The sequence below is a fragment of the Lytechinus variegatus genome, chromosome 2 (genome assembly GCF_018143015.1).
Source record: "Lytechinus variegatus isolate NC3 chromosome 2, Lvar_3.0, whole genome shotgun sequence".
Taxonomy (NCBI): Eukaryota; Metazoa; Echinodermata; class Echinoidea; order Temnopleuroida; family Toxopneustidae; genus Lytechinus; species Lytechinus variegatus.
The window spans coordinates 56308828-56326091 of record NC_054741.1 but is presented as its reverse complement, the minus strand read 5'-3'; the positions used below and the strand labels follow the sequence as shown (position 1 = coordinate 56326091).

The 17264-nt window shown below is 37.2% G+C and overlaps 1 protein-coding gene across 1 annotated transcript; it reads left to right on the top strand.

Moving 5' to 3' along the window:
- Positions 1–10313: 10313 nt before the first annotated feature.
- On the top strand, positions 10314–16791 carry LOC121408435 (uncharacterized protein F59B2.12-like). The gene has a single exon (XM_041599910.1). The coding sequence runs from the start codon at positions 10733–10735 to the stop codon at positions 14282–14284; it is 3552 nt and encodes a 1183-aa protein (XP_041455844.1). The 5' UTR covers positions 10314–10732; the 3' UTR covers positions 14285–16791.
- The last annotated feature ends 473 nt before the right edge of the window (positions 16792–17264 follow it).

The following is a 17264-nucleotide window of genomic DNA, read 5'->3' as shown; positions in this document are numbered from 1 at the left end:
AGTTATGGGGCCTGTTGCATAGGCCTAAAACTTTACCTGAGAAAACTGAAAACTAAGGTTAGTCTGATTTCTGCCATTGACTTTAACACAGCGAAAAAAAACTCGGGTAAAAACAACCTGAGTTTTCTCATGTAAAAAGTTTTATGCAACGGGCCCCTGGTCCTGGACTAGGTGACGTAGGTCCTAGGCTAGGCCTACTAGTAATTACCGGTAGGCCTACCGGTAGTAGAATTTTTAGAAAGATCTAAGTTCTAAGATTTTAAGAAGAAACCTTTCTAAATAATGACATAATGTAGACGGGCAAGTCCAAGAAATGGTCACCCCAGAAGGCAAAATTTCATCTTTAATTTAAGAAGTTATCTTTGGTGAAGTTATCTTTGGTGGGGTAAGAAAGCCCAAATGTTGAATTTTCAAATTTCATTAAGAAAAATTTGATATGTATATTTATGCTAATTTGGGGCACCTAATTTGCATAATTGTTAAAATGGGCGTTACGTATGGGACAATTATAAAAACTCATAGAAAATAAAAACAAAACTTCTGAGATTTAATCATAGGTGGGACATGGACCCCCAAACATCTTACTACTTTTGAGGGAAAAAAAGTGGTGTCATCTAATTAATTATGCAAATTAGGCCTTGTCCAAGGATGGAATGTCCCATACGTAACATTTTGAGGATTTTTTTAAAGTTATTTCTCATAATACAATACTTGAATTGTTGCATCTCTGGGAAGTTCTAATAATTTATTGAGTATGAAAATGTTTATACCACAAAAAGTTTCAAAAATAGAGTTTACTTTTTAATTAAGAGTTAATTAAAAAATTGTTACGTATGGGACATTTACACAAAATATCAATTGGGAGATTTGTGTACAAAGTGATTATTTACCTTTTCTTTGGTTTTTAAAGACTAATTTGTTATGAATACTGATTAGCCTAATGAAAACTATTGAACCAAAAAAATTGTGAAAATTGAAAAATATGAAAAAATAAAAAACAATAGAAATACATAAGAAATTCATGAAACCATGAAAAGCAAGAAAAAAAATGTTGAAATGACCAATTTCCTTTTCATTCATTTCAAATATGTCTCAATAGAACATTGTAAAAGAATGACACTCTTTTATTTCTATATTTTTAATTATTTCAATTATTTGAATTATAGGGAAAATTGTGGACGTTCTCCATGGGGACAAAATGTCCCATACGTAACTGTCCCATACGTAACATGTCATTAATTTGTTTAATTAGAGTCTGTAATTAGAAGTATTTGGCATATGACATGAAACTTGCCTTAGATATACTAAAGTATTGTGACTTCTATCACACTAAGTTACAAGTTGTCAAATGAAATACTTTTAGAGAATTCTCAACTTGAAAAAAAATGTTTGAAAAATTGTCTTTTTTCTGCGTCCCATACGTAACGGCACATCTTTTCCCTCTAAAACTAAAAGGTCAAGGTCGAAGTCATATGTCACCATTTTTTGCATGATTATTCTTCTGCTAGATGTCTAACATCATGAGGGTATTCAATCTAATCAAAGTCATTTAACACTATTTTTCAGGTCATTAAAGCCTCTGAAATGTCCCATACGTAACGCGCGCGAATTCTTGGACTTGCCCAGACTCTAGATCTAGTCTAGATCTTGCCCCGGGGACCCCGACACGTCTTCAGACAGTCTAGATCTAGTATAGCGTTAGACTTCTAGTTCTAGTTCTAGGCTAGAGATCTACCGGTAGATCTAGGCCTATATTCTTTTAGATAGGTTTCTTTCTTAGAACTTAGACCTCCAGAACTTAAGGCTATGCCTAACTAGCTACTCACATCTCAATCACAATTCGAAAATTCAGAGGCAGAGGAGCTGATCACCGACACCGTATCTCTACTAGGCCCAAGGCCAAGCCAAGGTTAAGTTCCGTTGACGTCGACCGTCGTTGACGTTATCGTTGTTGAAACGCAAGACGTCCTTTGTTGCCTGGCTTCAAGACAAAGGGGTGAAAATCTTTATCAAGACAATATATTCTGAACTTAAACGGGTGTAAGTCGAATCTCTAGTTTATTTTAGCGTAGATCTAGACTTGATTGGGTTAGTGCAGGCCTACTTTCACTCAGTTGCAGAAGAACCTTCGTGCACACTATAATGTCCAAAGCCGAATGAACATCGAGCTAGCGCGCTCGATCGATATGCATATCATATCATCGATTTCCATTATTTATGCAAATTTGCACGCGTGCCGTCAAATCATGCGCGTTGTTGTGTGTTGTGTGTGACGTCAACGTAGCTTTCAACAGTTGTTTGTAACAAACAAAAGGTCAGTAAACTTTTCATCAGGTGACGTCAAAATACGCGTGAAGGTAGACTGTAACTATAGCTTATAACAAAGGTTTAACAAACTTTTCATCGGCTTGGTGGCATGACGTCAATAATATACGTCTCTATGGTCTCGAACAAAGAGGTCTCGAACATAGAGTTAAATACGTACTAAATGGTCTCGAAGTAGTCGCGTGCGCGCACATTGATATGACATCACAATTCCCGATGTTTGTAAACAAAAAGCCAGTGGGCACTGTGCAGTGAGCCTAGCTTTTGCGCGCATCGATGTACTCGATCACGAAGCTTTGTGTTTACGTTATTTACACGTCTTTTCTTCTTTCATTTACTACCTAATCCTGTTTTGACTACTTTATTTTCTTTAACTGTCCATTCAATTACTCATTGTTTCATCCATTGTTATTCATTTTAATACGTAGGTATTAATCAATTTATTAATCCGTTTATTTTTTCATCAAATTAATCATTTCCTCATTTTGTTATCTACTCATCAAAAATGTTAGTTACAAGCTTTTGATTTGCCCCTTTGAAGGAAAAGGGTCTTGTTGTCTACTAACGTTATAATGCCGCAATTCTGTAATTGCGACCATGAGTTCGCCCCATCCTGATTTTGATAAGACAGGATGGTTTTGTCGGGGGTTTTGCTGCCGTTGTCACAATTAGTGCCCCCCCCCCTTACTGGTTATTTATTAAAGGGGTACTCCGGCTGAAAATAAAGGTTACATTCGTTATTCCGAAAGTTCGTGATTCCGAAAGTTTGTAATTCCGAAGGTTCGTTGGTCCGAAAAATGAAATGATCTGTGGCGATGCCGGGGTAACCGGAAGGGCAAGCGTGGTGGAGGGGGTGGGGTGGGGTAGAAAGTTGGACACCGTTGCTATTCAATGGTAACGAGCGACGGAACGTATTTTCGTGGGGGGGTCAAGCCCCCCAAAAAATCTTATATGTCAAAATGGGCCTTTTTGTGATATTTTAACAATGAGATTATTATCTTCGTGAAGTCTTTGTGCGTTTTGTAATAATCAAATTGAGCAAAGCCTTTTCGAAGTAATTTCTGATAATGATCATAGGATATAATTATTTTCGGCTTTCCACGCGGTTCGGAAAAAAGGTGTCAAATCTGAAGTTCTAAAACTCGATTTTTTTTATTATAGGGCAAATTAAGTCATGTAAGTACTACTGTTAAAAGGGCATTCTCGCGAGATGTTGCGAGCGCTATTCGAACGCTTTTTTTATGTTTTAATAAGAAATGAAATATTTTGCGCCGTTCTTGAAATCATGAAAACGATGTGTAATTCAACTAAAGAATAATTAAACCCGAGCGCGAATTAAACGAGCTGAAACTTTTAGTATACGATCAACGGTACCTTCAGAATAACGAACCCCACGTGCCCCCCCCCCCCCCCCCCCATCGACTGGCGGAAAAAAGGCGGGGGAAATGAGAGAAAGAGGGAGAAAGGAAGAGAAACTTAATGGGAAAGAAGAAATTATCGTTCATTATAATGTTATTTTATATTTCAATTATGCTTTATAACATAAGAAATATTTTTTGCGATAACTTTATGATATAATTTGCTCAGGGCCTATGTCTTCATTGTTCCTGGTGCTAGCTTTGTCGGTTTAACGAGATATATAACCCTGTATACTAAAACCTCCCGTTTTCAGGTCAATATATACCAATTTTATTGCCCCGCACTTCGATTTATTATTGTTTTATGTAGTGACATATGCTTCTTTTTCATGACTACTTAAAGTGATTGCCCCATTTAAAGGTCCTGATATAAAACATTTCCTGTCATTGCTTACGTTCGCATTCAATCAGTCCTTAATGTAAACTTTCTGATCTGAATATCAAATATTTTCAGCTCGCACTCTGCGTTCGCATCATTTTGTTTGTGAAATACGTAAGTGAATTCCTGCAAACATACCCTAGAATGCCCCTCTTCAGGTCTGAAATTCTTAAATTTTCAGATCGCACTTCGCGCTTGCAATATTTGATCAGTGAGATGTGTATGATAATCATGATTACAATGACTACAAAAAGTGCTTCATATGCTTAGATGTAATTCTAACAAAATCAGCAAGCGCTTGGCACTCGCATTAGATGACTATGTTCTAAACGGATTCCTTAACAAATAGTCGTTGAAATATCCCTATTTGGGGTCAATATATATATATAAAATCAGCCCGAGCATCGCGCTCGCCTTTTTTGTTTTGAGAAATAGGTACGTATCATGATTACAAAAAAAAATTGCTTATAATGTCCCTTTTGAGGTCTAATATAACAAAAATTCAGCTCGCATTATGTGATCAGTGAGATGATATCCGTTTAATGGCACTGTTCTTCAAATGTCAGAATACCTGGCAACTGAGCGCGCTTCGCGAGCTCACTAAGTGACTTACTTTTTTTTGCTGGTGCCCGCCCGCGCCCCCCCCCCCCATGCCGTGACCCTCGCTACGCCATTGACGAACCCTATTTTTTGTCAGATTAATGAACCTTCGGGATAGCGCCACAAATGTTAACGAGCATCGATGTACACGTATAAGCAATTTACGTGTTTTGTTCGGAATTAAGAATAAGAATAACTTATTGTCGGAATATCGAACCTTCGGAATTACAAAGTGTAACCTAAATATTTATATCTAACTGAAATAGATAACTTCACCGAGCAAAGTGCTAAAAATTTAATCTAAATCTGATAGCAAATAACGAAGTTCTTGAATTTTAAAGTTCAGCGATATTTTTATGAAAGAGGACAAAATTTGAATAAACATGACTTCATGACAAAATACAAAAGAACAAGTGGAATATGACATATCAGTTTGCTAGCTGAAAATTCATGGAGACATTCAAAGAACTGTTTCTCCGAATTAATGCAAATCTTTATTAAATATATCATAACTTTGTCATGTCTGTTATTCTTTTTCAGATTTTATGAAATTTTCAGTGTTTGTCTGTTTGACTTTTTATCGGTTCAAACCATATTATTTTCAGCCTGGAATAGCCTTTTAATTTAAATAGTCTAATACTACTGCCTGAAGATCATCACTCATATTGTTTTTGTGTATGTGTCTTCTTATTTTCAATCCTGTTGAAAAGTTTTTAATAACACACACACACAATTTACATTAATAAGGCATTGTATCCTCATTACCATTTCCCTCGGAGATGACCTTAAGCCTTCGGTCCTCTTGACGCTTTATATACAGGAATGATTCTTTCACAACTGCCACTTTGATTATTAACACTTTATAAACACTCCCCAGGGACACGCCATTTCATTATGATCGAGTGAAATAATATTACATTGTTGTAGGCCTATGTCTCAGGAGTGTTCTCGTATGGTGGCCACCGAGGTACAGATTTCCATTTATCGGCCAATGAATATGTTCACTTCATAGCGTATGAGTATTTAGGACAGTGGATTCGTACAAAATATAAATATAGATCTCAGACCTAATGTTTATAATTTATTATTAATTTCGTATACAGAATCGTGAAAAAGCATAGTTCAGAAACATTATCTTCTATGCAAATTATTAACCAATACGTCTTGTTTGTGCCATGTTATGTAATTATTGTTGTAGTTGCTGTAAAAAAAAAATGACCTCCGCGATGACGTAAATCAAATCAAATCAAGGCATTGAAACAAAATCGGAACTTGAAAACCCTATTCACACATTCATGACACTTGGTATCACGGAGATTCTATCCACGCAGATCGGTGAGCACTGTGTCTTAAAGTGAAAGAGCGCCATCTATATAGTCATATCACTTGAATGACTTCAAGTCTAGTACTTGTAAAGTTAATCGTAAAAGTACTTAGCAAATGATAAAATATTGATGAATGGGAATCGATCAAAGATTAAAACCGTTTCAGTTAATCAAACTTTCTCACTTTCTTGTGTTAAAAGTTTATAATCTGCCTATTTTGTTTGTTTGTTTTTACTTTAGTTCCATATAGCTAGAAATTTATACAAAGACAATCATGAATGAACTTAATAAAACAAATCAATTGTGCATTCGTAAAACGACACTGCATGATCATCAGATAAATTCTTAGGTATAGACCTATATGTATTACAATACATTATTTGAAGAGAAATGAATGGTATTCAAACAATAACAAAGTTAAAGTTAGTAAAGTATTCAAGTTAATCGTAAAAGTACTTAGGAAATGATATAATATTCATAAAGGGAATCAATCAAAGATTAAAACCGTTTCAGTTATTAAACTTTCTCACTTTCTTGTGCTAAAAAATTGTAATCTGCCTATTTTGTTTGATTGTTTGTTTTTTGTTTTTTACTTTTGTTCCATCTAGCTAGAAATTCACCAATTGGCCTACAAAGACAATCATAAAATTAATGTAAAAAATGCATCAATCAATCACTTGTGCATTCGTTACGAAACTGATCATCAGTTAAATTATTCCGTATATAGGCCTATAATAATAAGGAGAATGAATTATATTCAAACAACAAAATGCATAACTTATCAAGAGTCACGTGGTCAAGGTGGAGTGTAATATACAACTTTAAAAAATATGCATCTTAGCCTAACCTGGCCGGGCTTTTTTTTGGGGGGGGGGGGAAGCTCGCTGGCCGGGTGCAAGGGGCCGGGGCAAATTCACCCCATCCCTGTTATTTCGCCCGCCGATTTTTCGAGCACCGAAAACAATGTGCAGATTTTTCTGAAATAATAAAGATACTATTTCATGTAATATATATTGCAAACAATTTCTGATAATGTATTATTTTGAACGCAGATATAAAACAGAAATAAAACAAACAATACATAGAATAATTATGCTAATTCATACATAAATCATACCATTTGCTCTATTTTACAAAATAAAGCCCCTCAACATTTAGTGTAAAAAAATCTGTAAAGCATTCCTAATAGTGTTATTTAGAAAAAAAGTTTTAGAAATCAGTCGATTGTGTATTTTATTTAATTTATTTATGCATTTCTTTGTATTTTTACCTTTTTGTGGTGTATGCCATGTAAAATATTCTAAAATCAGTCATTATTTTATGTGGTAGAATGAAAAGTACCATGTGTATATAGTGAGTAATTGACTTTGTACACAAAATTCGGCGTTTATGAGCAATTTTTAGTCTGACAAGCTATCACGTACAAAATGTTCTGTAGTGACAAAATACGTTCACTCTACGATTACAAGTCCAGATCGGCTGTAAATAGTAACCAACCGAATATTTGATTTAGATTTAATCTTTGTTAATTCAAATATAAAGATTAAAGATTTAAATATATAGTCCCTGGCGTTGCAGTAAAACAAAAATCATATCTTTAGTTTTTTCACGGGTTTCTAAAAACATATGAAAAACAGCTGAATCAATACCTTTAAGCAATGAATTAGATTTAAACACCTTAATTGCAAACCAACATTTAGACATGGAAAAAATATGAATGGATATTAATATTTTGTTTCATTATTTTCATCCGACATCAAGTCCCTGTATCACGTTTGTATTTTGCTATAACAATGGATAAGACTCCTTGCAAATGATGATGATGATGATGATGGGTTCTTGTAAAGCGCCGCATCCGCCTCAGCTGGGAGCTCATGGCGCTTGCTCAAAAATAGTAGATATCTCATAAATTTCTTTGTCTTCAAACAGTGCTTATAGGACCATCATTCAGTTCAAGTATATAGGCCTACGCCTATATGCCTTAATTTGCCGTTTGGATTGATTTTTCTAATTGATATCAAGAGAACTTTGAAAATGCTAGTTTATAACTACGGGTCATTTTATCCAAGTTTCATCGGATTTTAAAGAGGATTTCAACAATCAATAATATCCATTGTCATTAAAACGGAAGAGCGCCATCACATACACTCTTTGGTTTTATAGACATCAATCAAAATACGAGTGACAATATTTAGTGATATATAAACCCATCACTGTAAAAACACTGTTCAAAGTTTCACTATGACAACCATTGTTTACATTTTTAACTACTGTTTCAACTTTTTAAACAAGTTGTGCAAAAAGTTTAAACAACTTGTTGTTAGAGTGCAGGCTAAAACAATGTGCTATTTTTACAAACTTTGATTGTGCAGGGCTTCACTTTCCCTGCAGTATTTAATTTCATTATTTATTTTTAAATACCATTAACCCCCCCCCCACCAGAAAACGGACCGGAAGATTTTAGAAATATTATGAATAAAAAAGAACTGAATTCGATGAGTGCCAGGAAATGTTTGAGACTCGATAGAGGAGCTGATATGGGATGCAGACCGTACAATCGTATGGATGATGCGGTGATAGTGGAAATAACAAGTAAAGTAGAGAGGAGAGAGAGAGAAAAAAAGGCAAAATAATGGAAATGATGGTGCTTGGGAGAAATGATGGTGGTGGTGGCGGTGGTGGTGATGATGATGATGATGATAATGATGATGATGATGATGGTGATGATGGTGATGAGATGATGATGATGATGATGATGGTGGTGATGAGGATGATGATGGCGATGGTGATTGTTGCCTGATTGATGATGATGGCTATCCTGATAATGTTTTTTGCCTGACTATTGATGGTGGTGATGGTGATGATGATGATGGCGATGGTGATGATGGTGATGGTGGTGGTGGTGGTGATGATGAGGAAGAGGATGATGATGATGATGATGATTGATTATTATTATGATGATTGATTATTATTTGTTGTTCTTTTGTTAACAGGGCCACATGGAAGACCACCTAATTGGTGATGTCATAATAAGATGTGCCACCCTTTATGAATATCTAAAATAAATAAATAAACCAATGACGACGACGACGATGATTATGATGATGATGGTGATGATGTCGATGATCAATGACTAAATTACATAAGGAAATGATTCGGAGATTCTCCATTCTTTATATTGGAATCAACGGCACTCAAATAATACAATGTTGATGAACGAATGCCATAATAAATTTGTTTCCGTTCCATGAAAAAAAAATTAGACATTGTGTAATCAATCCTGTTTAACATGAAATTCAGTGAAATATTGTCTGAGGAGACGTTGTAAAGTTAGAAAATACCAATGCATGGCCCGAAAGAGCATGTATTTTTCTATAACGTTCCAATACAATGGAGAGAATTGGGCAGCGAATTGAATTTGCATACCGTCGAATGAAGCCATTCTATGCCAATGACGACTGATGGGGGTCCCTTTGTGTTACCAACAATAATCGGGGCTGATTTGGGCCTCGAGGGTGAAGAAATCCCTCCCATTCCAATTCAAAGTCTGAATAGAGGGGCAATTAGGCATTAAGACCTCACCTCAACTAATGCTTAATCTTCTTTTCCATTGATAGGTAGGCCTATGGGGTAAGGCTCCCCCAAACAAGGATGGAAATGGTCACGCTTTGGGAAGCAGTTGTGCCTTCATCATTTTTTTTTGGGGGGGGGGTCGAATTTTTATCATATCGTTTTGTTGGGGTTTGGATAAAGTGGTTGGATTTTTTTTAGTGAAATAGAAATATCTTCAATACTTTGCATGATACAGGCCTATAGGGAAATGTCCCCATATGAAACAGACAAAAAAACTCACAATCGGCTGTTTGATAGTGTCATTAGCGTATATTTTGGAGGGGGGGGGGCAGAAATGGTGTCGGGGGGGGGGTATAAAATGCTGCAAGCGAACGAGCAGTATTTTTGAACATTTTGATAGACCATCTAATTTTGTGACACATTTTGACATTCAGGAAACGATATAATATTTCACAGTTTTTCCTAACATTTTGTTGTTGTTGTGGTGGTGGTGGTTAATTTTTTTTTTGGGGGGTCCATGGAATCCCAAGCGCCCCAATCGCTACGCCAGGGACTAGTGGTGATGTTGCTGATTAAAAAATATGCGGAGTAACCTTCCAAATGTATTGCTACAAGTACGAAGGCCCGCACGTAAAAAGAGGGAAAAAGTTTGCTTGACTCCACCAAAAAAAGTTCAAGGTTTTTGCTGAGCCTCGCTCGCGTTCCGCTGCACTACACTGAGCTGCCAATCTTTCTCCCCTGTTGTTGACTCGACCATTCAAAGGCTGATATCTCGCGTAGCTTTACAAAGGCCAGTTGTCACGGGCGGGCAAGCTGATAATGACTTGCCGTGGATATCGGGATTTAGCTCCGCTAATAGCACTTTGATTGCATTGAGATAGAGATAATGCCTTGTCTATACAACCTAAGTTTTGAGTGGCATCACTCGGAACATTACTAACTGAGAACACGAACAGGTATAATCATCTATGCAGTCAGATAACAATGTATCATCGAAGCGTCTCGTTCAAATGATTCATTTTCGCTTGAGATTGGCGGTTCGGCCGCGCCGGAATTTTCGATCATAAGCGAGTTGCTGCTTTTCTGGAACCCCGCCTTGGCTGGCCGAAGCGATGTCGGGTTACTCGTACGGACGAGGGACGGCTAGTCAGTTTGGTGGGGGAGGAGTAAGAGGCCAAGCATCCTATCCAACGAACGCTAATGCCTCGGCGGCCCGTCCGTCTAGCGAGCACAGTTACGGAGCAATGGCATACCCGCACATACCCTCCATCAACGAGTCATCTGAATTCGGGGGAAATTATTCCGATCCCCACAATTCTTATCAGAAACAATCGCACAACCCATCTCAGCGGATGAACTCGAACATGCTTGGAGGAGATAATCGCAATTTTCCAGCTCCGAATATGGATGCCAGTGCTTACAATCGCCATTCAAATACAGGCATGCAATCTGGGTATGGAACGATGGGCGGCTCAACCCCGAATCGTCGGGCATCCGTACCCCCGAATGTCGGCATCGGTTCCTTCTCAAACATGCAACGCTCGCATTCCTACTCTGGATCATCGACAGACTCCGCATATTCAAATAGAAACGCTAGTATGTCTCAATCTTCCTATCCTCAACCCAACATGTCTAATCAAAGTCAACAATATGGAGAAGGATTTGGACCTTATGCTTCTCACCACAACCAGCCTGCCGCTTATAATCGGACAAATGCAATGATGAAATCAAGTGAGATGTGGGACAGGACAAGTCAAACGCGAATGGGACAGGCTCCATATCCCAATCCTCATCCAGTGAATATGCATCTTTCTCATAAAGCCAATTCAAACCAGTACCATCAAAACCAGTTTCCATCATCTCAAAGACAAAGCACAAACTCCCAATTGTATGCAGCCAATAATACACCTGGGATGCATTCTTCTGATATGAACATGACCGCTGATGGATCGATGTCATCGGATTTGGGAATTCGAGGGAATCAGTGTGTGAATCCTGGTGCTATCATGGGCCAGGCATATGGGAATAGTCAGGCAATGTATGGCTCTTCCGTTGGTGCAAGGATGAGGGTGCCAAATCAGCGCTCATCGATGTCCAGAGGTGGAATGTACAACTCCATGACAGGTGGAAACCAGGTGCCAGGGTCTCTTCAGAAACTAAGACATTATGGACCAATGCCTAACTCAAGTTCAGGCTATTCGAGGACTAGTACTAGACCAGGAAATATGCAAAACAATGTAGGAACAGTGAGGAATACCGCAGGCAGTGCTTCAAATACGATGGGGATGCAAGGTGTATGGCAGGCTAATAGTGGATCACAGAGCGGGTATGCCCAATATTCCCAGAATCAACCCAATGTGTCAACAAATGTGCCTTTTAATGGACTTCCGCAGAACAGCAATATGCAAATGCAACAACCCATGAACTACCCCAATAACATGGGAATGTCGAACCAGCAACAACAGCAAGTGCAGAACCAGCGGAATTTCTCAGGATCAGTGCCATCGAATGCAGGACTGGAAAGTCTGTCTGCTCCAAGTGGGATGTACGGACAGAGCACTACCCCAAATACTGGCTCTGCTCCTTATCCTTCCACTGGTTGTACAGACAAAGTAGATTCCTCCTCTGCGGAATTCCCAAGTAATATCTCTGCTGCTGAAACCGAAGCTATGATTCAGCAATTGAACCAAGATCGCATTTTCAGTGCTGAATTAGAGAAGCTTGCTAGACTATCACGCAATCCTACATCAGATGATTTCATTGCCGACCCTGCTGTTGCTACACCAGTTTCTGGTACTGGTGAGCCCACTAAGTCTTCATGTTCAGGGTCTAATACTTTTCAATCTACCAGTATTGACGAATTACTAGATGGTGGAACCTGTGTTGCATCATCGATTTCTGAAAAACCTTCTTGTGTTGCAAATTCTAACGTAAACCTCTCTCATGCAAACTCTCATTTGCAGTCCCCTGGTACATCAGTTTCGGGTTCTTTCCAGTCAGGGAGTGGAGCAGTAGCGAGTCAGAACCAGCCAGATCAGATAGCTTCATCATCATCCTCAGCACCTCATACCCCAAATAGTACTTCAAATGTGGGCAAGCCTGCTCAGAACCAGAGTAAAGGCCATGCAAGTGACAAAAATTCAGAAAGTGATACAAACCAAGGGAAAGCTGGTGAAAGCAATGAGAATTCAGTGCAGCATCTACAGCGAATTACTCAATCTATCAAAGACACAAGTAAGCAGGATGATCTGATGAAGGTTGCAAACTCTCAACATGCTGAGTATTTGAGTCACTCTTCAAGTGATAATTATGGATCTCAGAACTGTATTGCTGCTCTTTCAGCTGCCTGCCGTAATATCATTGCTGATATGGATAGTTCGATGCCCAAACAGAACAGTGGGCAGAAAGTTCAGAGTCCGCTCGGAAAGAACACCAAGTTTGATGGATCATCGGGGTTTGGGACAAAATCTGATGCTCTTTCTGGTTTTGGAAGTGGTCCCCCTTCTGTTAATAGCATGGGAGATCAATTTGTTGCACCGAATAGCTGTATGATGACCGCTCCTCCTAATTGTATGCCAATGGACTCTTATGCTGCATTTCCAAACAATTTCAATGGTGCCAACCCAATGGCGATGCCGGACTTTCAAGGGAAATACCATGATTTTTTAGAGCAGAACCTACCTATGCAGATGGCTGGGAGAAGGATAGACGAGAAACCACGGAAGGGACGTAGGAGGAGAAAGTCCGAAGAATTCTCCACTGAACAGCTTATTTCCTGCAGCATACCTCCTGTGAAACCAAAGCGAAAGTACCGCAAGAGATCAACTCAGAATCCGCCCAGTGTGGAATCCATGGAAGGACCACTTTCTGTTGATAATGTTGTGTTCACACCACTCAGTGAGAGTGGTTCCCATCAAGCTGATGACATGGGATATCGTTCTGCAACCCAAACGCCAAATTCTGCTCCCAACTCTTGGGGGATGGATGTAAAAATGTCATGTTCAGACTCAATAAGTATGGCAATGTCAATCGCAGATGGAAATCAGATGGAACATGTTTCGCAAGATTTATTGGATAGCGTTTTTTCTCCCGACACAACGATGTCAAGTACTACTAATCAGGAAATGCCAGAATCTGGAAATTGTGTTCCACACGGTTCTTCCCCTATCATGCATAATCAGTCGCCCCTTGGTCCCCATCATCTCAACAACAATCATCCTATAGGTGCGGATCATAAACACAACATGTATCCACCGCAGTCTAACAATATTGGATCTTCCACTGGAGAAGCGAATTGTCAGTTCATATCAACGTCTACCCACTCTGTGAATGGTAATGTGAAACAAAAGGATGTTGAGGAGGCGCATCCCCTTGAAATCCTGCAAGCACAAATAAAAATTCAACGAAAACAGTTTAATCTTGGAGAATCGCAACAACAATCGCAAGGAGCGAAAAACAATGAGAAAATCAGCAAAGTTGAAAATGCTTTGCCAAGTGATCTCGAGATGGATAATTTGTTGTCAAGTGAGGAAACATCCTGGTATCTTTCAGAGGATCAACCCAAAGACCAAGGAGGAGGAGGAGGAGGATTATGGGAAGATCTGTGCCCAAAAGGTCAGACAAATACTTCCTCTAAACCTTTGCTTTTGGCTATGCAGTCATGATTGTTTTGTTTCTCGCTGAGCTTCTGTTTTGCCACCTCATGCTCTAACATTCCATTGAAGTTCTTCACCAAAGTTGGATTGTTATGTTTGTTCAAGTTACTTTGCATGCAACTTTCAAAGTTCAACTAACTGACTTTGCTTCATCACGCTTTTCTCTATTCAAAATCATCTATGTGTGCAGCCATTTGTTTGTTCTTTCTTCCAAGTATATTATGAGGATGTGAATGTTACATCAGTTTTGAATACTTCAGAATATCTCGAAAAAACATACTGGAATTCTTGGATTGTACTTGGACTAATCATACGTTCACCAGCACTTTTTTCAGTACTATTTTGTTAATCAATCTGTCTATTACATTAGAAATATTGTTTGATGTACCAATAATCAGTAATGTAATGATCAGTTTGTTAATGTCATTAGGCCTACTTGTTGTAACAAAGTGTTTTTATGACTATGTAAACAGCATAGTTTTCAGAAGAATTGAAAACATTTTAGAATAACATATACATGTAGAATCTGAGTCAACATAATGTATTTATAGCAATTGGAGGTGACATAAAGAGGCTTAGGCAAAGTTAGACAAAGCATTCAAGAATTTGAATTCCATGAGATGGCTTTAATTCAGGATTCTTTTGATACCAGATGTAGATTGGTAAATTGATTATTTTCATCGAGACTTAAGATTACTGTAGCATGTAAAAAAAGCAAGATTCTGCATTTGAAAAATGATGAAAATAGTGTAAACTTATTACCCCTGCATTCAACAAAGATCTGTTAGAACACTCGTTATTACGTAGCAAGTTGATTTTATCCAATCATATTCATAAGCATGTGTTTTAACTTGCTTTTAATTTCTTAGTTGAGATTGTTTTGCAGCTCTTTCTGCAACAGGGCCGTGGAGAATAGAAATGAATGGATCATTGAGTTCATGCATACATTTACTTAGAATTGAGTTTTAAAACCATAAAAATTTGTTCTCTAAATTTCAACCAGTTGTTCAATTTTAAAGTGTGAGCTTGAATGATTCTGTTCTATTTTTTTTTCTAAAATATTTATAGGGATCAAATACAGTTCAAATTCTTTAAACCCCACTAACAGGATGAGGGAAAAAGAAAAACAGAAAGAAAGTATTACTAGTATATGGATATAATTGAAATGAAAAAAAAAAGTTTTTTCTCACTAAGCAGGCATTCCTTTCCTATGACCAATCACTTTTAAACCTTTCCCAACTCAACATGAACAAAAGCGTCATGCTACCTTTATAAACCTCAAAATGGCTCTAAAAAAACTTTGTATGTCAGCTGAGTTTATCCGTGATTTACATGGTCAGGTACCAACCTACATGTACATGTAGCTTAATGCTCAAAATTTAGTGTTTTTTCACAAATGTTGAATCAAACAGCCTTGCAAGATTCAGTTCTAAGTTCGTTTTTTTTTTCATTGTAGCAAACCAACATGTTTTTAAAGGTGGTTGTACATTTTTTTTTTTTTTTGGGGGGGGGTGGTTAAAAAATAGACCATTTTAGTGATCCCATTCTTTGATTTACAACTGTAGTACCAGTACTGAATACAGGGAATGATTTTGCTTTACAAATTTGAATAGCATTTTTGGTCATAAGAGAAAAGCTCTCAACTATTAATGTAAAGTCCTACATGTAAAAAAATATGCTATCCAAAAAACTTTATGCACAGCAGTCTTTCAAAAATGTGGAGCGAATTGCGATGCGATATAAACAGAAAAATTATTCCCTGGAATAACCATATTAATAATTGATTGTGATGCATCATTATAATTGATAATTTCTGGACAGGAATTCAGCATTGTATTGACGTTCAATACATTTAAAAGACAAACATACATGTATCCAAACACTTGAAATCAATTTTATGGTCAGTTGATAACAAATAAAGTTCTGAACTTCATCACACCAACTCCCATACAAATTAAGAAAAATATTTGTATGGGATAATTATATGATTTAAATCTGGATCAATCTAGTCATCTTGACCAATGATGTATGTAGACACGCATCCACAATCACAGTTGAAGTGTTATTGATTCGGTAGGCCAGATTGCTTTTATTATTTCTAAATTGTAATTAAACAGACATGACATCAATTATCGTATCCCTGTCTGAAGAGTTTACACATGATTGACAATGTAACATGTCTTGTGCAAAGTTTCCCAATTTTTTTTATTTGTTGTTAGGTGCATGCCTATTTATTTTTTAATCAGACTGATCATAATTCACAAATATGTGATGGAAAACAGGATAGATTGTATTCCAAGGTCACATCCACCCCAGAAAAATGTTTATTTGACCATAGAGCTCTGTGTTTTATAGCTCCATGATTTGACTAAATAGAGAAAAGTCAAACTAGCATAATGCTGAGAATTTAATCAAAGTCTGATTGAAAATAAGAAAGTTAAATTACATTTTAAAGTTTCGCTTAGTTTTTCACAAAACAGTGATATGCACAATTCAGTGACTTTGCAAATGAGACAGTCGATGATGTCTCTCACTCATTATTCCTTTTTTCATTATTGAATTATACAATATTTCATTTTTTTACAAATTTGACAATAAGGACCAACTTGAAAGAACCATATTATATCCAATAATGCTAATTTCTCATGTTCAGGGAGGAATTAATCATTGTTTCCCTTGACAATGATGAGAAAATTTGAATATTTCTTATTTCATGTAGGCCTACATGTAGTATACAAAAGAAAAAGTGAGTGGATGACATCATCAGTCTCCTCATTTGAATACTGACCAGCATGTGCATATAACTATTTTGTGAAATTAATTAAGCGAAACTTTGAAATGTCTTATTTTCTTATTTTATATCCGATTTTGACGAAATTTTCAGTGTTGTACTTGTTGGATTTTTCTCTTTTTATTCAAATAAACTTTTTTTTTGGGGGGAAGGGGGTGGACTTGTCCTTTATATCTGTAGATGAACAGATGAGACACC

What these genes read in the sequence shown, in the direction of transcription:
- LOC121408435 (XM_041599910.1), top strand. Translation starts at nt 10,733, where the DNA reads ATGTCGGGTTACTCGTACGGACGAGGGACGGCTAGTCAGTTTGGTGGG.